The 25,890-nt window shown below is 44.2% G+C and overlaps 1 protein-coding gene across 2 annotated transcripts in view; it reads right to left on the reverse strand.

Moving 5' to 3' along the window:
- abca2 (ATP-binding cassette, sub-family A (ABC1), member 2) overlaps window positions 1-25,890 on the reverse strand; it is a 508,234-nt gene that overhangs the window by 49,953 nt on the left and 432,391 nt on the right. For both annotated transcript variants that reach the window (XM_080212375.1, XM_080212373.1), the window contains exons 32-36: window positions 23,806-23,911; window positions 20,146-20,257; window positions 5,033-5,093; window positions 2,762-2,936; window positions 334-449 (exon numbers count right to left, since the gene is read on the reverse strand). In XM_080212375.1, the coding sequence (XP_080068501.1) occupies window positions 334-449; window positions 2,762-2,936; window positions 5,033-5,093; window positions 20,146-20,257; window positions 23,806-23,911 (570 nt within the window). The remainder of the gene's footprint in view (window positions 1-333; window positions 450-2,761; window positions 2,937-5,032; window positions 5,094-20,145; window positions 20,258-23,805; window positions 23,912-25,890) is intronic.

The following is a 25,890-nucleotide window of genomic DNA, read 5'->3' on the forward strand; positions in this document are numbered from 1 at the left end:
AAACCTGTGTCCTCTCGTAGCGACCATTTCAGTCCTGGGAAATAGCCTCTGAGAATCCACCCGATCTATACCTCTCAGCATTTTATAAACCTCTATCAGGTCACCTCTCATCCTTTCTCTCTCCAGGGAGAAAAGACAGAGCTCCTTCAACCTCTCCTCATAAGGCATGCCTCCCAATCCAGGCAACATCCTTGTAAATCTCCTCTGTACCCTTTCAATGGCTTCCATATCCTTCCTGAATTGAGGTGACCAGAACTGCGCACAGTACTCCAAGTGGGGTCTGACAAGGGTCGTATAAAGCTTCAGTAGTTATGTCTGTGTCACTTGACTTACCCATAGAGCAGGAAGAGGGAGAGGACTGCTGGGAAGTTGGTGGGTGATGTGTAGGCTGGCAGATCAAACACGAAGAGTATGATGATACAGCATGTCGCTGGCACCAAATAATTCAGCTGGAAATACAAAAACAGAGGGCGGGGAAACAAAAGGTGAATGAGCAAACACAAAACAAACATCAATAGCCTGTTCATCTTGTCTGCTAAGAGAAAACACTACACTAGGTTAGGACCCATACTGGTTGTGTCAAAAAGAAAATGGTGTGTAAAATCTTGCACAATTGGTATTTATTTTTTTGGAAGTTATTTTAACTTGATTATGGTGCCGTGTTGCTAAAAGTACAAGTGATGGCAAGTCAACCATTGCGGATCAGATCCATTCGCCCCATGGTGGCACAGTGATTAGCACTGCTGCTTCACAGCACCAGGAACCCAGGTTCAAATCCTGGCTTGGGTCGCTGTCTGTGTAGACTTTGCACATTCTTCCCATGTCTGCATGGGTTTCCTCTGGGCGCTCCAGTTCCCTCCCACAATCCAAAGATGTGCGGGTTGGGTGGATTGGCCATACTAAATTCCCCTTGGTGTCAGTGGACTAGCTAGGGTAAATTTATGGGGTTATGGGGACAGAGGCTGGGTGGAATTGTAGTCGTTGCAGACTCAATAGGCTGAATGGTCCCTTTCTGCACAGTAGGGATTCTATGATTCTACAAACCACATTTGCTCTTCCTCCAACGTATTTTGATAGTTAGACAGCAAACATCAATAACCTCTGACCTCATTTACAGCTGGGATTCCCCAGTGCCGCTGAAATGGAATGGAGTTTTGACTGGAACACCAAATTCTCCATTCTCGCTTGGGGCGGGCATGGATAAGATCAGAGAATCCCGCTCAAAGTATATGTTACTCAGGAAGGATTTAGAAATGCAGCATTATTACATTGTTCCCAATCACTTATCCTATTGATGAAGCTTAAATTGGTCCAAGTACATCAATATGAGGCAGAAATCCATTTGTTCATTTAAAGAATAAGTCGATAAAAAGAGTTATCGATTTTTGGTATACCTGCATTTATATAATAGCCAAAAGCTTCCGGGCACATAGAAATGTATACCAAACTTGGAAAAAGCAATTAGGAGGGCTAACAAAAAGCTTGGTCAATGAGTTGGGTTTTGAAGATTTGTTTAGAGAGGGGTGGAGAGACCGAGTGAGATGGTTGCGGATAGTCAGACCTCTACAGCTGGAGGCCTTCCGACCAATGGTAAGAGTTAAGAGGGAACGTGAAGTCAAGGATGCAGTTAGAAATAGAGGTTGTAAAATGGAATAGAGAACGGAGACTGGATGCAAGGATATGGTACTTGAAGCATTAGAGAACAAAAGGGCCACTTTATGTCAACAGTATAGCATTGATGGGCAAACAGGACTTAACGTGGACCTGAAGCATGCCAGAGTTTTGGATAAGCTAGAGGTTTCAAGACCAAAGGCAGTACTACAGTTGTTGAGTCTGGAGATGGTGAAAGTTTATTTAAGGGGCAATAATGCAATTCATTTTACTGAATGGCCTATTAATCCTTCAAAATAAGAAGGGAATATTGGGATCTCAGGCAATCTGAATACCACAGAGGGAACACTGGCACTGTGGTAAGCACTGCTGCCTCACAGCGCCAAGAGTCAGGGTTCCTAGCTTGTGTCTATGTGGAGTTTGCACATTCTCCCTGTGTCTGTGTGGGTTTCCTCCGGGTGCTCCCGTTTCCTCCCACGGTCTAAAGATGTGGAGGTTAGGTGGATTAGCCATGCTAAATTGCCCCTTAGTAGGGGGACTAGCTAGGGTAAATGCTTGGGGATAGAGCCTGGGTGGGATTGTGGTTGGTGCGGACTCAATGGGCTGAATGGCCTCCTCCTGCATTGTAGGGTTCTATGAAACAGCGAGGGGAAGACTTGTAACTGTGATTGCACTACACACTTCATTGGAATAACAACACAATGCACCATTGACACCTTCCAGTGACAATGGATTCAGATAGGTTTCTGAATCGCATTCCATTCATGACTATAATGAATAAGGGCAATGGAATTCATTTAAAAACAAAGTTAAAGTTATTCTTTATTGTCCTGCTGAGTTGGAGCATTGAAGAAAATTTATGCAACAGCTGCACGTACGCCACACAGTATGGAGTTAGCAACAAGACACATTCGTATAATTACAGGAGAATCAAAAATACAGAATCTCTGTTCCAATAGAAATGACAAATTTTGTAAAGCCAATGAGGAATGGGATTCCAATCTTAGAATCAGTAGTGCAGCTCTGGAGCAACCAGGACACTGTGAAATATTCACTGTCATTGATGCTTTTTACAGCAAACAGTGATGTCTTAAGATCAACGCCGAAATTACTGAAATCCCCCCTCCTGTAGAGCAACACTGATTCTCACCATGTCCCAGACGTAGTTGGCCAGCCAGTAGATCACAGGGTCACATCCACTCACAAACTGCAGGTGTTTGGCCTTGGTCGATTTCTCCGCCACCAGGAACACCACAAAGCTGGCTGGCACGAAGGACATGGCCACAATGATGAAGATGGCAATGACCACGTCTGTGCCCTGCAGACTGAGCACAATTCAGGAAAAGAAAAGGATTGAGAATGTCTGAAATTACACCACTGGTAAGAGATTACACCACAGGTTAACAATGATTAACAATGCATCTTTGAGCTAGCCTGATGGGAAAAGCAAGTCCAGCCGAGAGCACTTTCCCATTTTGCGGTTTTAATAAGTAGAAAGACTGGTTCATTCCAGAGAGGGTCTCCTTGTGTGAAGTCAAAGCAGCATGAGTTTAAGCTACGAGGGAGGAAAATGGACAGTACTTTGCCTTCATTATAATTAAGATAATTCTTCCATTCTCCCTGCCTCTCATTAGTGGCTGAGGCTGATGTACATTGCTTCCGTGGCGGCACAGTAGCACAGTGGTTAGCACTGCTGCCTCACAGTGCCAGGGACCCGTGTTCAATTCCTGGCTTGGAGTGACTGTCTGTGTGGAGTTTGCACATTCTCCCCGTGTCTGCGTGGGTTTTCTCCAAGTGCTCCTGTTTCCTCCCACAGTCCAAAGATGTGCGGGCTAGGTTGATTGGCCGTGCTAAATTGACCCTTAGTGTCAGAGGGATCAGCAGGGCAAATATGTGGGGTTACACGAATTGAGCCTGAGTGGGATTGTTGTCAGTGCAGACTTGAAGGGCCCAATGGTCTCCTTCTGCACTAACAGGGATTCAATGATTCAAATGATTTTGAAAAGTGGATGGGAGATTAGCTTTAAAACATAGGTCTCCTTTTTAAGCGCACAATGCACTGCTCATCAAAACATGCCAAGGTTTGAAAGTCAGGCACAAATGCATATAAATATTTTTATCTTTTTCCTATATTCAGCTGTACAAATATTCACACATTCCAGGCAACCCACTGTCCTAACTTCCAAAAGGTAAACAATTACGGAAATGAAAACAGTACCATCAATGCAAAATTTCTTTCCTCTTAAATGTGGAGCATGAGTAATTACGTCGGAAGAAATGAACACATGTAGAAAATATATTGAAGGTAGGATGCTCAAGGCAAATGGCAGTGTACCCCACATATGGGCTGAAATTTGATAATCGCACAAATGTCTTGGGAAGCCCCCGTGGACAAGTGGCATGGTTAGCACAGTGGTTAGCACTGCTGCCTCACAGCACCAGGGACCTGGGTTCGATTCCCAGCTTGGGTCACTGCCTGTGCAGAGTCTGCACATTCTCGCTGCACCGGCGTGGGTTTCCTCCGGGTGCTCCGGTTTCCTCCCACAGTCGGAAAGATGTGCTGGTTAGGGTGCATTGCCCATGCTAAATTTTCCCTCAGTGTACCCGAACAGGCACCTGAGCGTGACGACAAAGGGATGTTCACAGTAACTTCATTGCAACGTTAATGTGAGCTGGCTTGCGACACTAATAAAAATAAACTTTAAAAAGTGCATGCATCAGAGCTTGGTAACCTTGCAGCATTCACCTGTGTGACATGCAGTGAGTTGCTTTATGTTATTATAATGTCTCGCACTGAAACAGTTTAACTGCATCTGCTCCCTCTTGTGGCCAACTATCAACAGGCGCTGCATGGAAGACAACTGCGAGAAAACCTGTGAGCCGCAATTCTGTTTCACAGTGTATTGGTGTTTTCTCACACTGCACCCTAGCCCCTCCAGCCACAATATATTCAGGGGCTGGGTTGCAAAGTTCATTCTTAAATTGGCCAAGTGACAAGGGAGATTTTTTTCTATTGAAATGGGTGAGTTGTCAAATAAGTGTACATTCCTCCTCCTCCTCCTACTACCATGTCCTCAGAGGGTGTTGATGACCACTGACTTGCACTGGGTTGGTCCATGATTGTGTACTGCAGTGGTGTGCCACTGTCTTCTGCAGTACGACTGACCAGAGTATTCTCCGACTCTTACCTCCCGCCATCAGGAAGGGTTTACAGGCTGATAACCAATCTGTTCGGTCACATTACGAAGGCACTTTCTGTGCCTATTAAGTCCTGAAGATGGACTGGAAACCGGTGCCTCCAGCTCAGAAGTAAGGATGTTACCAGTCAATGTATATTACAGAGAACAATACGAAGGAATACTGATGGTGAACACAGAAGGCAGAATTAAATATTAAATGCAACATTAACTCCTATTCTTACAGGTAATCGAGGGACAAGCTGGCACTGGTCTTGTTCATCGGATGGTTTGTCACTGTGATTCCTACAAGACAAAAGTAGTACAACGATTAGTATCACCACTGCAAAACCTTTAGAAACTGCAGAGGCTCTGTTACGTCGCTAAATATGCGGCAACTCAACACTGCAGCTACAAATTAGTGATATTTTCAATTCAGCATCAGTGATTTGAGGCAATTCTGTTATGAGCAAAGCAAAGATTTTGCATTTATGCAGCATTATTTGCAAGGATGTCATAGAACCCTTACAGTGCAGGAGGAGGCCATTCGAGTCTGCACTCTCTCTTAACTAAGCTTAACCAGTAACTCCACATATTTACCCAACTAACCCCTCCTCACCGATATATTTTAGGCACCAAGGGAAATTTAATTTGGCCAATCAACCTAACCGGCAATTTTTGTCCAATTGCTCGCTAACCAACCAATGGAGCATTTTCAAAATGCAGTTACTATCGTAAAGTGGGAAATGTGGCAGCCAAAGTTGGCACAGCAAGCTCCCATAATAAGTAATGTGATGATGAGCAAATAATCTGTTTTTTAATGAATTTGATCAAGATAGTAGCACAGACAGACGTTGCAAACAGCAAAGAACATCACTGAATCCAAGATCCGTAACACTACAACCTGTGCATTCCGTCAAATTATTCCCTACGCTTTGTGAGAAAAGAATTGTATTCACAAAACGCCTTTCATAACCTTAGGCTACCCTCAGTGCTTCAGCCAGTGTAATCTAATCAAAGTGTAATCACTGCTGTAATAAAGGAAAACACAGCAGCCACTTTGCACACAGCAGGATCAACAAACAGTGGTGTGATAAATGACCAGATGACCTGCTCTAGTAATGTTAGTTGAGGGATAAATACTGCCCAGGAATAATTGGTTGGATTAAGTGGCGTCATACAGACTCAAAAACATTAATTCTGTTTCTATTTCCACAGAGCTTTTCCAGCATTTCTCTGTTTTCATTATCGATAGCATACACACGCACTCACATGGCCCATCATATCTGTGCCAATTGAAGTCATGGAGAAATACAGCATGGAAACAGGCCCTTCGGCCCAACTCGTCCATGCCGACCAGATTTCCTAAACTAGCCCCATTCGCCTGCATTTGGCCTGTATCCCTTGAAACCTTTCCTATCCATGTGCCGGTCCAAATGTCTATTAAATGCTGTAATTGTACCCGCCTCTACCACCTCCTCTGGCAGCTCATTCCATACACGCACCACCCTCTGGGTGAAAAAGCTGCCCCTCAGGTCCCTTTCAAAGCTTTCTTTTTAAATAAGGGCACAATATTTACCTCCCTCCAGTCTTCCGGCACCTCACCCGTGGCTGCCGATGATACAAATATCTCTGCTAAGGGCCCTGCAATTTCTTCCCTAGCTTCCCGCATTGTCCTGGGATACACTTGATCAGGTCCCAGGGATTTACCTACCTTCATGCATTTTAAGACCTCCAGCACTTCTTCTTCAGTGATGTGGATGCTTTTCAAGACATCGCTATTTACTTCCCCGAGTTCCCTAGCTTCCATGTCTTTCTCTACTGTAAATACTGGTGATAAATATTGGTTTAGGATCTCACCTATCTCCTGTTGCTCTACACCTAGACAACCTCATTGATCTTTAAGGGACCCTATTCTCTCCCTAGTTACTCTTTTGCCCTCAATATACCTGTAGAATCTTTTTGGATTCTCCTTTACTTTGTCCAAAGTTACCTCATGTCCTCTTATGGTTCACCTGATTTCCCTTTTAAGTATACTCCTAAAAATACAAAAGCATGGGTTTGAAGATATGGTAACAAGTGCGTGAATTTATTTCTCTGGAAGACCGATCCACCGAATTCCATTCTCGTGCCACTTCTCTACAAACTTTCAAAAATTCTCATTTCTACAAAAGGTCATAGTTTCTTTCCAGGACCACATCAGACCAAGCTACCTCAACTCATTTCACGCTGCCAAGTTCAGCATCTCTACCTAAGTACTGTCAATACTAGGGCTTCATCTCAACTGAGAACAACAGACCATCCCCCAGTGCTTGCAAAGCACAGACTGGCTGGCATAGTGGTTAGCACTGCTGCCTCACAGCGCCAGGGACTCAGGTTCAATTCCAGCCTGGGACGACTACTTGTGTGGAATTTGCACATTCTCCCAGTGTCTGCATGGGTTTCTTCCAGGTGCTCCCACACTCCAAAGGTGTGCAAGTTAGGTGCTTAGGACCATGCTAAATTGCCCCTTAATGTTCAAAGATATGCAGGTAGGTTAGAATCAATACCTTCCAGGGATTCAGGGGGGGGTGTAGGCCCAGGTAGAGTGTTCTTCAGGAGGGTTGTACAGATTCAATGAGCCAAGTGGCCACCTTCCGCCCTGTCAGGATTGTACAGATTCTATAGATTTCTATGGAACCGTTCCACAGTGTTGCCAAGCTCAACTCCATCACCCACAGTCACCTTACAGAGCTTATCAATGTTCAAAGCCAACCCTGGACAAGTTCTGTCAAAGCTCAAAACCAGCCCACCTTCATGCCTCAGTGCTGATCATGTTCAACGTCACATCCTGGTTCATGGAATAATCGACAGCAGTTTAATAGAAATTACACTTGACCTTTTCAATGAAGGTGAATCAATGCATCTAGTCTCTGACTCAATTTCAGCAGTTCTACAGGAATGAAGCCCAAAACAAACTGAAAGAACAACCTTACTTTCCAATTAGGCATGTTACAGCATTCTGGACTCAACACTTAGACTGGGAACTCTTCCCCCTCCATCTTGACCCCCTTGTTTTTATTGTTTCCCTGGTTTGTCCCAGTGTAAACACACACAGGACCATCTGCCACTTGTTCTTCAGTTTTGCTTTCACTGAGCACTGGCCTTTCTTCTCCTTTAACACATTCTGCTAGTTATCCTTATACGATCATTCGGAATTTCTTTAGTCTAACAATGCGATTGTTAATGTTATCATTAACAATCGCATTGTCTTGTGTCCACGGCATCTTTGTTTAATCTCTCCTGAGCTCTGACCTATACCAGGTCTACCTGATCCATTCTGCTCCACTCCTCCCACTTCCACTTTAGAATCTATCAGATTCCTACCCCACTTCAGGATTGAAGAAGCATCAGACGGACACAAAAGGTTAATTTTGTTTCTCTCTGCACTGATGCTGCCAGACCTGTTGAGCTTATCTGGCATTTTCTACTATTACCTCAGGAGAACTATTAGATTATAAGTGGAACATGATAGAAGCCCTATAGCGCAGAAGGAGGCCATTCAACCCATTGAGTCAGCACCGACCTTCTGAAAAAACATCTTTCCCAGGCCCACCCACCCCCCACCTTTTCCTCCCAGTAATTCACGCATTTACCCCAATAACCCCTAATCTACACATCTTGGGACACTAAGGTGCAACTTAGCAATCCCCCTAGCCCACACATCTTTGGACCGGAGCACCTGGAGGAAACCCATGTAGACCCAGTGAGATGTGCAAACTCCACACAGACAGCAACCCAAGGCTGGAACTGAATTTGGGTCCCCAGCATTGTGAGGCCACAGTGCTAACCACCGTGCCACCCATGCTTTTATTTATAAATATATATTCCTTTATTTATACGGAAGTGTATAATTTGCTGCTTGTTTCCACTTGTGAAATGCAAAACAAGAAATGGTTCGTTGTTTTACTGCCCATAGATGGCACTGTTCTACTAATATTCATGATATGGAGATGCCAGCATTGGACTGGGGTGGGCACTGTGAGGCTTCATGCTAGTTTCCAGCAGCTAAATGTAGCATCGTTGAGAATGTGGATGCTTTGCTTTTCAGACGGCACAGAGTCCTGTAAATCCCTATAAACCACTCTGTATACAATAGAACTGTGTGATATATGTGAACATTTTGCCAATCTATTTGGTCAAACTGCAGAGAAAATGCGGAGTGGAACATAGCTCATGTAGCAAAAACAGTCCATGACAATGATGACCATTAAATAAAATCTCTTAGACTGTTGATCCACAGTCCGTACATTACAACAAGCACTACCCCTCACAGAAGCACATCATTACATGGAATGCCTTTTGTTATAAATGGAAGTCTTTCTCTTATCTTTTCCATAACCACACAGGTTAAGAAAGCTTCTTCTTACAGATTCATGGCACAGAATTAGTTTCTCAATAGTTGCAATTAAAACCCTATATAGTTGCGATTAATGTTGCTGCTTGTTGGTGGATGGTTAATGAAGTTAGGGTCAATGTGGACAACCCTAAGGCAGGTTTCTGATTTCCTCTGGTACAGTACATTCTAGTTAACCATTACTCTGCATTCAACTGCCTCTTAACTGGTGTCAACCAGGCTGCCTGAATAAATCTTTAAGTGGTGCACAGTTAGTTGCACCAGCTGGGCAGAGTTCCCACTGGTGAACCCTGGCAAATGAAAGGAATCAAAGTTACTGGAAGTCTGAGGCTGACAAACCTGAACTACGAGAAATCCAACAACAACAGAAAACCTAAATTTAAGAAAAACTGCATAAATATGGCTCTTCCTTTGTCAACTTTTCAATCTACTGATGTGATTTGATTCATTATTGTCACATGTACTGGGACACAGTCTTGCGCTCGAAACATGCTGTTCATAGAATGCATAGGAATAAGGAAAGGAGAGGGTGCAGAATATAAAAGAGCATTATTAGAAAGTTTAGAAGAGTTCAGTTGAGTTTTAATAGTTCAGGATGGAAGCAGAAGATGAAATTAGAGGTACGTTGGTGGACAGCTTGCAAAAAGTCACCTTGCTCCGGTACCATTTTAAAAAAAATAATTTTGTTACAGCATTGCTTGTAGTATAAAGATCTGGCACATATAGCGTTAATGTGGGACAGAGTTAATGCTCACACTTGACCTGGACCTAGATTCAGTGTGGGGTTCAACAGAGACATATTAGAGCCGAGACATGTAGATAGCTCCTTGCCTGTAGACTCCACCGTATTTTTGTACATAGTTGCAAGTTAATAAAAAGTTGCTGATAACATACAGAAGACCACAAAGACTTATTTTAAGAGGCACCATATGAACACAACACCATCCCACCATCTGGATCTTTCCCCACACAAATGAGAACACGTAAGATTGCTACTGAGTGCCAGAATGCATTGCAGTGCAGCATAGGAATCTGCCTTAATGTGGCAGTGTCCATAACTGAGCGACACCACACTGAGTGAACTGGGCACTGCAATCTCCCCTATCCATTTACCTATCGCCCAGCAGGAAGGCCGATGCAATCTCTGGTGAGGCAAGATTGTCATGAACAGGTGGACAGTAAGCGCAAGATGTTTTTTGTCTCAAATATACAAACACTTTACAGGACAGAGAGGGGAAAATTGAATGGACATGGTAAATATACCCGTAGTTTCATTGTTCCTGAAATATCTCCAAACTGGTCTGCATAACTTTGTACATATTAACATACCTCGCACCAAGTTGATCTTTCTCTACACCCTAGCTATGACTACATAACACAATATTCTGCACTCTCTCCTTCCCTTCTCTATGAACAGAATGGTTTGTCGATATAGCATGCAAGAAACAATACTTTTCACTGTATACTAATACATGTGACAATAATAAATCAAATCAAATATTGCTTTTCTTCATTTTTTCATGTTCTCCTCAACTAGAAATGTAACTTATTGTGCAGAAGTTAAAACATAACTGTATGTTTGAACATAAAACATAAATAAATTTCAGTGACTGTTGTCTATGTCCGGTAACTGACTAAAGTAGATGAGGAAGAAGTGTGTAATTCACCAGAAAAGTTCTATTGCATGAAGATATTTCATTATTTTATTGATGAGCTAATTGCTGATCAGTGGGATATATTACTGTTTGACAATCACTTGCATTCATTGGGCAGTGGCTCCCTCCATCATCCAGGAAAGCAGTGACCACATGGGAGGACACTCTGCCTCCAAGAGCTTTCAAGTGCCAGCAGTGCCATTGACTGCATTGGGGCTGTAGTCAGTCCCTGATGAGGTGTTGCGGGGGACACTAGACAGGAGGGCAAGGGGGGTGGCTTCTCCTGGGTCAAGTCAGACCCGAACCTGCAGCCAGGCTGCCAGGGTTTAGCAAGCAGGTTCACTGCATGGAATGAGCACCCGCACCATTGGTTAAAAAGCAAACTGAGGCTGGAAAAAGTGGCCAATTAACAAGCCTCTGGACACTCCTCCACTACTGATAAAATAGAGGCAGAGAGCTAACTGGCAAGACCCACCAACCTTGTCATTTCACCCAATTTTATGTTGGCACATTTCTCCTCTGTTCCCCTGGGTGACTGATCCTTAAAAAATAAAATGAAGGGACACTTTGACTGTGGGGCTAGTGGGTGAAAGGAGGGGGAGGTCATGAGAGTGGTTTCCACCAGGCTGAGAGAAAGAATATATTTATCTATACAGTTAGTTCTTATTGAGAAACTCAGAGATCACTACAACATATACTATAAGACAATCATAGAACACTACAGTGCAGAAAGAGGCCATTTGGCCCATCGAGTCTGCACCGACCACAATCCCACCCAAGCCCTATCCCCATATCTCTACATATTACCCGCTTATCCCTCTCACCTACACAACCCGGGACACTAAGGGGCAATTTAGCATGGCCAATTAACATAACCTGCACATCTTTGGACTGTGGGAGGAAACCAGAGCACCTGGAAGAAACACATGCAGACACAGGGAGAATGTGCGAACTCCACACAGACAGCTTCCCAAGCCAGGAATCGAACCCAGGTCCCTGGAGCTGTGAAGCAGCAGTGCTAACCACTGTGCCGTTACACATACATTGTATTAAATACCAACACTGTAGGGAAAAGCTGTAAAAAAAAAGTAACAAAACTTGGCAAACTTTGAATTGTCTTATACAAGCAAATTATCCTTTGGGAAATTTTAAAACATTACATTATGTTCAATCAGGGATCACAGTGTGAGATAAACAATTAACTCAGTCTTGGAAACAACAGTCTATAATATTGTTTATTGCATTCCATTTTGAGGTTACGTTTTCTTAAGGATGTTACATAAGGATTTTTGGATTGAGAGCATGTTGGTATTTACAATGGAATATGCTTTTAAGTTACTTTGGCAGCTTGGTGGAATTTCTCATGCTGTGAGAAGAATGTTACTCAGATAACTGCCGTCAATAGGATAACATGCAGTCTGCAGCCTGTTGCAAAATCATGGAGTTAAGGAATGCCATAACCACGAAAACAAGATTAGAGATGTTTACCAATGGTCAGACAGGTGATTTGATGTGACCACATGGCAAATCCTGGATTTTTGCATTTAGTGTCTGTACAGTGCTCATTTACACAAGTCTAACTGACATTACAAAGGCTGGTTTCTGAGCAGATCTGGGCAAGGACAAATAGTTTCCATAAGAAATCATTAGGCCAACTGGCGTATTCAAAATTCAGAGAAATACAGGTATCTTTAAACACTCTCCACCCTGCATCATTCTGTATAATATTCAGAGGTAGGATTCATGGCAACGGGAAGTTTAAAGTTTATTTATTAGTGCCACAAGTAGGCTTACACTGACACTGCAATGAAGTTACTATTAAAATCCCCACATGCAACACTCCAGCATCTGTCCAGGTACACTGAGGGAGAATTTAGAATAGCCAATGCACTTAACAAGCACATCTTTCAGACCGTGGGAAGAAACCGAAGCACCCGGAGGAAACACGGGGAGAATGTGCAGACTCCATACAGACAGTGGTCCGGGAATCGAAATCGGGTCCCCAGCGCTGTGAGGCAGCGGTGCTAGCCATCGTGCCACCATGAGAGTTTAAGGGAGATGTCCTATTTTCAAGTGTGATCCTCCTGTGTCCACTGTCAGCTCCTTGGATGAACATCTGTGATCTGGTCCAACAGTTGGGAGATTGCGATTCCCAGAATGCGGACGTTGTTGTGAAAATGTTGCACATTTGCTGGTATCTTGCCCGAGCATCACAGATGGTACCAGCTGCTGCAACTTTATAGATGGGAGCCTACATCACACTGTCAACTTAGCAAATAGCCCACCACATCCCAATGCTACTCCAGCTCGTTCTAGACTGAATGTCTTTTCTGGTGTTTGTAGATCACATCTGATTTATATTACAATAACACGTTTGTTATTACAGATATTAAGTTTCAAATACTAAAAGTCATAAAGTAGAATGAGAGGAAATCACCATAAGCTGTTTTGCACCACTCCCCCACCCTGTACCCCCTCACAGTAAGTCACGTTGTGGTTGCAGATATGTGAAGAGTCTGGCCATTTAAGTATTGCTTAGGACCAAAATTCCAAAGAAATTAGCCGATCCTCACATCTTCAAAGCACGCATCTCTGAAAGGGCTATTTTTAATCTACGAGTCTGCGATAACTTTAGCACAAATCATCTCTGAAATAAAGGCAGCCAGTTAACGCTACCGCTGACTAAGCCAGCCTACTTTAAGCTGACTTTATTTCCTCCCATTAGGTAACGTTAATTCGTGTCATCTATTTCCTAAAAATAATTAAGCAGAGTACTGGGTCTTAATGGTTTCACTTCATTTAAGGATTCATGAATCTGAACTATCATAAAGAAACCATTCAAAAATCTGCCACCTATTTATCAGATCTTCCCAGTGACTGAATGTGCATTTTGGAACATCCAATGCATATCTGTTGAAGAAATTGTCTTCAAAGATGGTTTCTGAAGGAAGTCAGTTATTCCCCACTAAAGCACCAATGTAATATTTTGCCCCGTGCCCAGGGTTCACTGTCAAGCGTTTTTAAAATGGTAGAAACGTACCAATCACTCATAAGAGATTGTACAAACAGTGTGTGGGTCCATTTATTAAGACTGGGCAATGTGAACAGATTGTTGTTGTTGTTCGTCCACCGTCATCGATGAGGACCTCAACACCATTAGGCATTTTGAGGTTGGATGCGCTGTGTCTGAAGATGACTGATCAGGGCCAATTCGGGCACGGAATGTCCTGGCACATATTGGACAGACTTGTGTAGGCACCGTAGTTGTTGCGCTGGTGGCTCTGGCCTTGTGCAGCTCACACTTAAGTTGTGCTTCAGCAATACACCTTGCTTCGTAAGCTTGACAGTCCTTGTGGATGAGGCAGCACCAGGTAGGGCGGTTTTGTGCCAGCGTTTCTCAGGTGGTCGTGTCAATGTCAAGTGACTTCAGGGAGGCCTTGAGTGTGTCTTTGTAACATTTCTTCTGCCCTCCGTACGAGCATCTTCCAGCAGAGAGTTCCCCAAAAAGGAGCTGCTTGGGTATGCGCTCGTCTGGCATACGGATGACATGACCTACCCCCACCGGGTCTGCACTCACATCAGCAGTGTGTGGACTGATGGTAGACTTGCTCTAGAGACAACTTCAGTGTCTGGTACTTTGTCTTGCCACCTGATGCGTAATATTCTGCGAAGACAAGTCATGTGGAAATGATTGAGCCGTCTTGCATGCCTTCGATACACAGTCCATGTTTCATGGGCATACAGGAGGGTAGTGAGTACCACGGCGCTGTAAACTTTCAGTTTTGTTGCTGGGCTGATTCCTCAATGTTCCCATACAGTTGAGTGCAGTCTACCGAAAGCAGAACTTGCCTTTGCTATTCTGCAGTTAACTTCTGTATCAGTAGTCACTGCTTGGGAGAGGGTGCTGCCAAGATAAGTGAACTGGTCCACTGCCTGTAGTTTCTGCCCTTTGATTGTGATTATGGGTTCTGTGTACGGTGCATGAGGAACAGGCTGGTGCATGACTTCAGTCTTTTTAATGTTGATGGTGAGTCCAAAGTTGTCACAAGCTGTGGAAAATTTGTCCATACTGTGATGTGAACAGATATACATGCACAAAAAACTTGAGGCCATCAGACCTGCAAAGCTGTGTGTGCTGCATTCTGCCCCAGGCCAAACTGAAACTAAAACTGGATATCACAAGATACACTCCCTTTAAAGTGACATGCTGCTATCCCTTAAAAGCATATTATAACATCCCCTTTCCTTTTCAAGATATCTTCCCACTCCTAATGAAGTGTAACTATTTATAATGCATATTCATGTTTATCTACCGAGACCCAAGTGTACAGAACAGACAATTCTATGAATCTGAGATGTGTAGAGGTCATCCAATGGTATGATATGATCTTGTGATGGTAACCTTTTCTGGAGGTTTCTTTAATTGCTCATGGTGATAAATCCTTATCAGCTCAGCTGGTTGCCATGGACCGTCTGTGGGATCCTACAGTGCAAATGTGTTGTCCCAGCTGTAAACCTGGCAATTCTGTATCCGCATTTTAATCGAGCATGTCGGTCATTTTCTCTTGCAATTTTAAAAGTTGCTTTGTTCCGACAGTAGAGTGGATAAGACTAGGTAAATCGGTACACACTAGTCTGCCAAAGATTAGCTCTGCTTATGATGGAATAGTTACACTTGGGTATCACACTGCACTGTACAGATCTTGCACTTGAGAATTAAGGATTTCACCATGCAAATTGTTCATTCTGTTAGATCTAGGATATTGAAGGGAAGATATAGTGTGATCAATATATATCCTGAAATGGCCTACCAATAAACTGCAGACTCTTATCTGTAATGATCTCTCAGAGCACACCAAATAAACTGAAAATAGCACAGTGAGCGTGTGTAAGAGTTGTGCTTGACATATTGTGCAATTGTCAAAGAATGGGCTCCTTGGTAATCAATGATGATGTTGAAATCAGTGGACACGAACAAGGTATGGACCAAGGATGGGTAGGAACTTCACGTAGAATCAATGGTTCTTTGTGCTGACTTGGCTCTTGACATGCCTGTAATCTTGATAACTTCAACATCATTGTTAATACCCAGCTAACAGACAGTCTTTCTTCTAAGTCTCCTCATCTGATCTATGCCTATGTGTGAGTGATTAAGCTGTTGAAGGATATCAGGTCACAAAGGTTCTGGTGTGATGACCTGCCTGCCTTCAAAATGATTCCTTGGATCTCATGTTCATGGATTTGCCAAATTGAATCTTTCGCCATTTCTTTTCATATCTGTTTGCAATTGTGTTGTTCCAGATGAATTGACATACTTGCATTCTCCTACATGCATAATGCTGCAGCTCCCTTGGAACTACCAATTCTGGTGAGACATTCTGGATATTTCAATGCTAGGCCATGAACTGTGGCAACAGCAGTAGTTTCTGAACTTTACCTGTTTTGCAACGTCTGCTTAATTCCATGGATTGTGACTAGCGCAGCATCACTCCATACTAGTAGATGTGCAATCACTTGGGCTTTAGTGTCCACAATGTAGAACACCTGTAGCATGTTGGAGGATTGAGTGTACTTGCACTCCGGGACAATGGATTCTGTGCGTGCAATTAGTGAACCATTGTACACGGCCTAGAATGGCATGGTGGCACAGTGGTTAGCACTGCTGCCTCACAGCGCCAGGGACGTGGGTTCAATTCTTGCCGTGGGTGACTGTGTGGAGTTTGCACATTCTCCCTGTGTCTGCATGGGTTTCCTCCAGGTGCTCCAGTTTCCTAACGCACTCCAAAAATGTGCACGTTAGGTGGATTGGCCATCTAAATTTCCCCTTGGTGTAAATACAAGGCATTACGGGGATAGAGCCTGGGTGGGATTGTTGTCAATGCAGGTTCAATGGTCCTAATAGCCTCCTTCTGTAGCGTAGGGATTCTATGATTCTATTAATTGGGAATGCCCACACAGGCTGAGTACATCAGGATTCACAACAGCAGAGCCAAAGGATACAGACTTTATTGGAAGACTGGTTTGGAATCAGGGTAATTTTCCATATCCGTCAATTGGAGTTGATGTCAGTTTAATAACAGCCTACAGAATCTGTAGATTATTTCATCAGCAGATGCAGAATACAGTGAATTTTCAAATGCAGGAGTAGCCGACAGAATTGTTGAGTTGGATGTAATCACCAACTCAACAATTTTGTCGGCTAGCTCTGCTTTCGGCTGCTTTTCTGAAGCTCTGACCATTGTAATCGCAACCTTCTTTTAGGGCTTTTTCTCAGTTATTTGACTCTCCTTCACTTGCCCAGGATCCAGCCCACACTCTAGTCATTTGCCTTTCCCGACTAAGTTAGCCTGGTGCTGGTCCTCTCGACCCACTATCACACTCGCTGAATTGACTGGCAACAGGCAACAATCTCACCATGTGGGATCCACCAGCTTCCTGCTCTTTATTTGAGCACTATCACCGCACTGTGTCTTCAAAGCTTTTCTGTGCAGTTAGCCCATTGCAATTTCAACACTCTCCAATACTGCAACTCAATTGTGGTCTCACCGGAACACTGAGGGTCATCTCAAGCCACGTAGCATGATCTAAGACTGTTCACCATGTCGTACCTGTACTTAAGCTTGCCGCCAGCCTGTGCAATTTGTCTTTTAGAATGAACCGTTACTGCACACCATATTATTTATAATTATATAAAGGCACCAATCACTCATAAGGGATTGTACAAACATGTTGTGGGTTCATTTATTAAGCACAGGTACATCTGAACAGATACACATGGACAGAAAGCTCAAGAACATCAGAGCCCCAGAGCTGTGTGTGTGTGTTCTGCTTCAGCCCAAAGTAAAACTGAGACTAAATCACATGACACACTTCTCTTAAAGTGATGTCATGATGCTTATTCCTTTAAGGCACATGACAACATGTTGCAACACACACAAGGGCACGCTGATTAGTTCAATGCTGACATTACTTTGTCTCAATAATGCAATGTTACTTCAATATTGCTTTGCACGGTCGTTAGATAAGTGCATATAAGGAGCCTTCTGGCATTCCTCTGCACTGTCCGCAATATTTAAATGTTACCCTTGTGCCCTGTTGACCAAACAAAAACAAAAGCATGGTCTGACCAGAGTACACTATGACATTCTCCAAGCTAATATTTCAGCACGTAGACCAGTATCTTGCTTCATTGACACCGCACAGTGATTTCACCCAATTTGTTTTACAATGTCAACTGTCAATATTAAATTTCATCTCCCACTGCCTTGTCCATTTTATCTCCAGCACAAGAAATCACAAAATGTTGCGGAGACACAGTTATCCCCATATTCGTGCTATTGGTGAAAACTATTCTGCTATCTCTATAGGGCGATCATCGATGCTCTGTATATCAGGTTTGATTCCCCTCTACGACATTCTCTTGGCTGTTGTCAGTGGTGCGACTGCCAAACCTAGGAGGCATACAACCCCATAGTTTCCATCCCCTCAGCCCTCCACTGAAGCCTGTGCCCTGGTACCACAAGGCAGCCACAAAGAATATGCTGGGCAGAATTGGCCGAAACCTACTCACATCCCGACCCCTTCCCACCCACTCCCCCTGAAGAGACAGCGATTCAGCGGGCACTGTGCCAGTAAGAATGCACTCATCCTTGAGCTAAATGGTCCTATCATATGTTAAGTTGATCTTTCTCAACACCCTGGCTGTGACTGTAACACTACAATCTGCACCCTTCCCTTTCCTTCTCCCCTGTGTACTCTACGAATGGTATGTTTTGTCTGCACACTGCACGAGAAATAATACCTTTCACTGTATCCCTTTGCACAGCGCGGTGGCACAATGGTTAGCACTGCTGCCTCACAATGCCAGGGACCCGGGTTTGATTTTTGGCTTGGGTTACTGTGTGGAGTTTGCACATCCTCCCCATGTCTGCATGGGTTTCCTCAAGGTGCTCCGGTTTCCTCCTACAGTCCAAAGATATGTGGGTTAGGTAGATTGGCCCTGCTAAATTGCCCCCTAGTGCCAGGGAGACTAGCTATGATAAATGAATGAGGTTATCGGGATAAGGCCTGGGTGGGATTGTGGTCAGTACACACACAATGGGCTGAATGGCCTCCTTCTGCACTGGACAATTCTATGGTTCTATATGACAATGAGAAATCAGTTCAAACAATCAAATCAAATCCCCCTGGGAGTTTTGCTGGCCAGGTGCATGCCTTTTTGAGTACAGTCGTACATCACACCAGCCTGAGAGTTAGGTTTGATGTGGGGTTATGATTCTGATGCATGGGCTCGATAGCAACATGTAGATGTATTACAATAATGGCCCAGGTGTTACATAGTGGGAAACCTAGCCCAGGGTTGATGAGGGGAGGGTACGATTGCGTTCTGCATTTACACCAGAAATGCATTTGAGGAGCTTCCCCTGACTTATGCTAGTCGCGCTACCAAACACGTCTGCCACGTACAGAAGCGGGAAATCCCAGCCTTAGTCTGAAGCACCTGCATTGTCAGCATCAACTCTGAGTCCAGGGCTGTTGCAGCAAGTGGCGAGCCTGAGAACTGCAGGTCCAGTCGATAATTAAAACTCTTGAAAACTGATTGTTCCCGGATTTCAGTGTTCTAGTTGCAGCCCTATCCCTGTAACTCCACACATTTACCCTTCCAGTCCTCCTGACACGAAGGGGTAATTTAGCATGGCCAATCCACCTAACTCACACGTTTTTCAGAGTGCGGGAGGAAACCGGAACATCCAGAGGAAACCCATGCAGATACGGGGAGAATGTGCAAATTCTACACAGGCAGTGACCCAAGGCTGGAGTTGAACCTGGGTCCCTGGCACTGTGAGGCAGCAGTGCTAACCACTGTGTCGCCCTACAAGGTCATTTGTTTCTCTGCAATAATAGTCCAACATCCTTCTGCACAGATCTAGATTTTCTACACCTAAACACGCAGATTAAAAACTGCCTCAACTGATTTCATTTCCAGCAAACAGACATCAGGTTCCAGAGACAAAACAGCAATTTGTTAACTTGTAGGTTATGGAAGATTTGTATTGAATCTGTTCACCGTTCAAAATGTAATAAATTCACTATTGAATCACAAAAACTTGTAAAAATTCAAATGCACCATACCTCAGCCTGCAAAATGTTACTGTTCATATCAGTAGCTGTAATATTCCTGACCAAATATTCAAATCTATTAGTTCATCACCAGCACTGTCAATAGTAAGGGACAACAGGGCTTTTCTTTTCACATTAGAATGACCCCTTTTGCAAAGGGTTTGCTCACATGATCCTCGGGGCTTACCGTATCCTGCAGGATTGCCCTTGCTCTTGGGCAGATTGGCTCGGAGAATGGCATTGTTCAGGGTATTCAGGTAGGTCGGCATGCTGTGATAACCCTTGTTGTTGTAAAACACCTACAGAAGTAAAGGAAAGACATGGGCAGGCGTTAGTTAAATGCTCCTCTCTGCGTTTGTTTTAATGTCAGGTTGTAACCGTTTCCAAAGATATGCAGGTTAAGTGGATCGGCCATTGCAAATTGCCTTCGTGTTCCAAGATGCGTACGGGGGATTAGCGGGGTAAATGTGTGGGGTTGCGGGGATAAAGCCTGGGTGGAATGCACTGTTGGAGAGTCAGTGCAGACTCAATGGGCCAAATGGCCTTCTTCTGGACTGTAGGAATTCTATGATTTTCACTTCCTGTTAGAGGGCAGTGAAAGGTTCTGAGGGAGGTGGAATGACCACAAGTTTAACAAGATCTCCAGCAACCCATCAGCAAAGTCACTCCGCAAGGTCTACCTCTTACCCCACCCACCATATCAACAATGCAAGCAACAACATTTTTAGTTACCTTTCCAAGTGTGAAGGAATTGCTACTCAAGCCTTAGGTTTAATGCCAATCTTATGCTTAGAGCAGATCAGCATCATAACGCAGAGTGTCTGGTACACAGGACGTCCAGTAACAGCATTCCACCAAGATTCAATCAAACGAGGCAACATGACACTATACTGTGGTATCAGCTGCAGCTGATCTATTTATTGTGTCCACATTATATTGTATATTGAGGCCACGTTATTGTGAAACCTATCTTTTCATAGGCTGTTCTGGTTCTATGAGCAATGCATGCTCTACCAATGCATACGTACATGCAGGCACTACTCTGGAGGCAACACTAACTTTCTTATGCACATCTGATGCCACTTGAGGTTGTTTGGGAAAGTTGAGTATCACTTATTGCACCAAGCCTAGAATCATAGAATCCCTACAGTGTAGGAGGCCACTCGGCCCATTGAGCCTGCACTGACAACAATTCCACCAAGCTCTATCCTCATATCCCCACGCATTTACCCCAATAATCCCAATGATACTCAGGAGCAATTTTAGCAATTTGGCCAATCCATCTAATCCGCACATCTTTGGACTGTGGGGGGAAACCGTAGCACCTGGAGGAAACCCATGTGGATACGGGGAGAATGTGCAAGCTCCACGCAATCACCAAAGGTTGGCAGATTGAACTCGGGTCCTTGGAGCTGTGAGGGAGCAGGCTAACGACAGTGCTGCCCCAAAGTCTTGCCTAAGTCATGACATTTAATGGGTCACATTCAATCTGGTCAAATAAGTGAAGCGAAGGTTTTGAGATACAGGATGGGACTTTCTGGCCACATTCGCTCCGAAATCAGAAAATCCTGCTCTAGTTCAACAGACCTTTCCACTGTCCGCCCCTCGCCCGCTCCGATTCCTGTGGCGGGTGGAATGGGAAAATTCATCCTTCAATGTCTTGGGGTTCTTTCTGGCTCATAATCATGTGTTCTTGCACTGGTTCAACAAAAGCATTTCTACCTTCAACTAGGGCATTTGTTCCCTGGATGCCTTTCCTTTGATCAGTCATCCTTTTCTACTATCTTTGTAACTGTCTGTTGAATCCCTAATTAGATGCAGCAAAAGCTTAATCAGATTGAGGCGACCAGCTTCTCCAAATTAAATGGGCATAAATTAGGGCAAAGCCAGGTTGAAGTTGGGGTGTGGAACAATCTAGTAACTTCCTTTTTTTATTCATTCCGTGGACATGGGCATCGCTGGCTGGTCAGCATTTACTGCCCATCCCTGGGGTTGGCCTTGAAAAGGTGGTGGTGAGCTGCTTTCTTGAATCACTGCATTCCATGTTCCTTGTGGCCTTTGCTTCAGTCCAGATCAAGCCTTTTGTTGAGTTAACAGCTATTCAATAAAGCTGTGTTGTTGTTTGCATCCACGTTTTTTTGCTGTGAGAGTACAGTACCTAACAATGGTGACTCCCTTGACTGTACTTGGATTTCTCCTATTCTAGCCCCTTGCTGTTGAAGCCTCTTTGCAGAGTACAGGGTGCAGCGCTCCACCTTGCTGCACAGATCCTTATTTGGGCTATCTTGCCAGGTCCTTCTAAATTCCCCCAGCAAAGGTCAAGCCTGAATAGATTGGCAAGAATAATCTGTTGGGTTAACTTTGAAAATTGTGCAAAGTGTGTTGGTGCTTTAATTGGGGCCAGTTTACATTTAATAACTGCTGATGACTGGCACCAGAAATGGCAGCCAAACTTTTCTGGGAAGTTAAATGGGAAAACTGGCCAATTACCACCCAATCACTCTACTCTCGATCATCAGTAAAGTGATGGAAGGGGTCATCAGCGCTATCAAGCAGCACCTGCTCAGCAATAACCTGTTCAGTGATTCCCAGTTTGGGTTTCGCCAGGCTCACTCAGCTCCTGACCTCATTACAGCCTTGTTCAATCATGAACGAAAGCGCTGAATTCCGGAGGTGAGGTGAGAGTGACAGCCCTTGACATCAAGGCCGCATTCGAATGAGTGTGGCATCAAGGAGATCTTGCAAAACTGGAATCAGTGGGTGTCAGGGGGCAAACTCGCTGCTGGTTGGAATCATATCTGGTACACAGGAAGAAGGATGTGGTTGTGAAGGGTCAGTCACCTCAGTTCCAGGACATCTCTGCAGGAGTCCCTCAGGATAGTGTCCCAGATCCAACAATCTTCAGCTGCTTCATCAGTGACCTTCCCTCCATCATAAGGTCAGAAGTGGGGCTGTTCGCCGATGATTGCACAATGTTCAGCACCATTCATGAATCCTCAGGTGCTGAAGCAGTCCATATTCAAATGCAACAAGATCTGGACAATACCCAGGCTTGGGCTGACAAGTGGCAAATGACAACACTCACCAACTTTCACCGAGTGGGCCTTAGTTAACATGCAGAAGTAATTACTCTAACGTCATCATGACATAACCTGTAGCAAGGCAAGAGAGAGGCTGACACGCAGCAGCAGAATGATTGTCGGGAAGAGCCAAGGTAAGTTCTAAAAATTTGCCATAGGTTGAATTCCTGATGGGCCAGGAGGAGGTTTGGAGCAGATCCTTGGACAACCCCAGCCCTAGAAATCCCCAAATCCCTCTTTGCCTTCCCTTCCAACTGCCTCCAGATCTGACTGCCCCTCTTGTAGCCTGTTGCCACCAAATTCCCACTCTGGTCAAGTAGTGACATTAGACAGGAGAGGACCTGTATATGAGAGGCATTTGGATGGATACATGGATAGGGAGGGAATACAGGGATACAGATCGAGTAAGTTTTTTTTTAACTTTACTTTGGGCATCATGGTTGGCGCAGGCTTGGGGTGGTGGGGGGGAGGAGGACCTGTTCCTGTGCAGTATTGTTCTTTGTTCTTTAAGTGAGGTCCAACTGTTTAGCTCAACAGAGCCGCCATGTCTCATAACTCACTGGGCAACTCAATATGCGTCACTTCCCCCACCCCTGCAAAGAACAAGACCATAAAGTTACAATGCTGTAACTTGAAACAAAATGGTGCTTACTTCTTATGCCACTTCTAGCATATTTGCATTGGTGCGCATTTGGAGGCAATTACGTTACCACACAGATTGTTGCGACATGTATTATTAACCTTAGAAAAACGGCCCCTTGCCCTACCTGTGCAGTTCTCCTCACGGCAATCTTCCGCACCATTGGAGCAACCTTTGTACTGAAGGACGCTGGGATGGATTTGAGCACGTTGCCAAACGTCAGCCCTCCGTACCTGAGAAAATCAGAATAAAATTCAATAGAAACTTGGATGCACAAGGGAACTCCCCCCAGTGAGTACACACAAAAACAGTCAATGCAGACGACTAGTGCGCAGGAGTTGATGGGACTCACATTCAAGGTGGTCGAAGATTCTGTAGTAAATATATCAGAGTGTTCTTTTAATTATTGGAATGTTCCTGAGCTCTCTCACTGTCTCTCATTCCTTACTCGCTAAATCACGCTGGTTGTTGAGGAACAGTTCCTTCTCCATTCTTCTTCTCTTCTCTAGGGACAATCTTTGATTTGAGGGTCACTGAAACACGGCTCATGTTATGATTTCACCAAAGTGCAGGTGAGGAGACATATCCCAAAGTCTGCCTCAGCTGGAACTGGGATCGAACCCCAGGCTACTGACATTAATCTGACCCATGTACCAGCCTCTAACTGCGTAACCCTCCCCCCCCGTCCCCTTTCAACACTGAATAAGGAAAAAAAAACCTTCTTGAGGTTTGTAAAGATCTAGGAAATAGAATGAGCCTTTGCTTTTCAATCAACCCAACATAACCAACCAGCCATCAGGACAAAAATAGTTCCATTCAATCCCTGATCACCAATTCATTCAACAACATTAATCTTGAATTTGTGTTTCAGGCAGAGGAGAATTAAGCTTAGACAAAAAAACGAACAAGTTTCTCGAATACATCAGTGTAACATCTTCTCAGTAAATCCCAAATTACCTCCCTAATAATGAATTACTGTTGAAATCCAGTCACTTGTTATGTAAGCAAATGCAGATACCACTGTGTATAAAGCAAGATTCCATAAGCAGTGATTGACGGTGCCAATTTGAGGGAGAAATGCGAGCCAGGACATCACAAGGGCTGCCTATTCTTGGCGGTGTAGTACCTTGGGATGATGACTATCCACCTGAACAGATGGTGAACAATGGTTCACTGCATCAGCCAAGAGATAGCAACTTCAGCAGTGTAACACTCTCTCAGCATAGCAGTGAAGTATCAACATAGACCGCGCTCAACACTCGTAGGGAAACTTGAAGCCACAACCTTCCAAATTAGAGGCCAGAATGCTAACAGCTGAGCTAAGCTAATACCAAATAATGCAGAAACTGACGCCTGCCTTGAATATCCAAAGGGGATCATTAAAGTTGCCTCTCTGTCCAGCAGGCTCACGGGCCACATTTGGCATCAGCTAAGCATTAATTCTTTATCGGTCTCATTATCCCTTGTTGCAGGTAATGGAAGCATTAATAAATTAAATTTAATATCTGTTGCTCTAAACTTGGAAACGCACTGCTGCGTTCTTTCTAAATCAAGTGCCTTCAGTTAGAATCTACCCAGAATGACTCGCTGTCTCCTGCTCAGACTCATTATTATTATGGGGTGGCACAGTGGTTAGCACTGCTGCCTCACAGTGCCAGGACCCAGGTTCGATTCCAGCCTTGGGTCACTGTCTGTGTGGAGTTCTCCCCATGTCTGCACGGGTTTCCTCTGAGTGCTCCAGTTTCCTTCCACACTTCGAAAGATGTGCTGTATAGGTGAATTGGCCATGCTAAATTCTCCCTCAGTGTACCCGAACTGGCGCCAGAGTGTGGCGACTAGGGGATTTTCACAGTAACTTCATTGCAGTGTTAACGTGAGCCTACTTGTGACACTAATAAATAAATTTAGAACTTATTTAAAAAACTATCATTCGATTCCCAATGAAATAGCATTCTTCATGTTTCAGATCCATCTGTGATCTCCAAGGTGTCCAGCCTTCCTGGAATTACTTTCATTGCATTCCATGCTCAATGCCACCTATTACCACGTGCACCTTCACAAACTCTGTCTTCAGGTGCACCAACTCACTCCAACACAAAGATGTCCACATCTGCAGCTCCTTTTAGTCCTTTACTTCATCTGGTGCTTAAACAGTTTCCTTCTTGGTGTCAAAGAACACCACAAGCTTCAACAACGTTAGGGATACCAAAAC

The sequence above is a fragment of the Carcharhinus amblyrhynchos genome, chromosome 25 (assembly GCF_965287045.1).
Source record: "Carcharhinus amblyrhynchos chromosome 25, sCarAmb.v2.hapA, whole genome shotgun sequence".
NCBI classification, from domain to species: domain Eukaryota; kingdom Metazoa; phylum Chordata; class Chondrichthyes; order Carcharhiniformes; family Carcharhinidae; genus Carcharhinus; species Carcharhinus amblyrhynchos.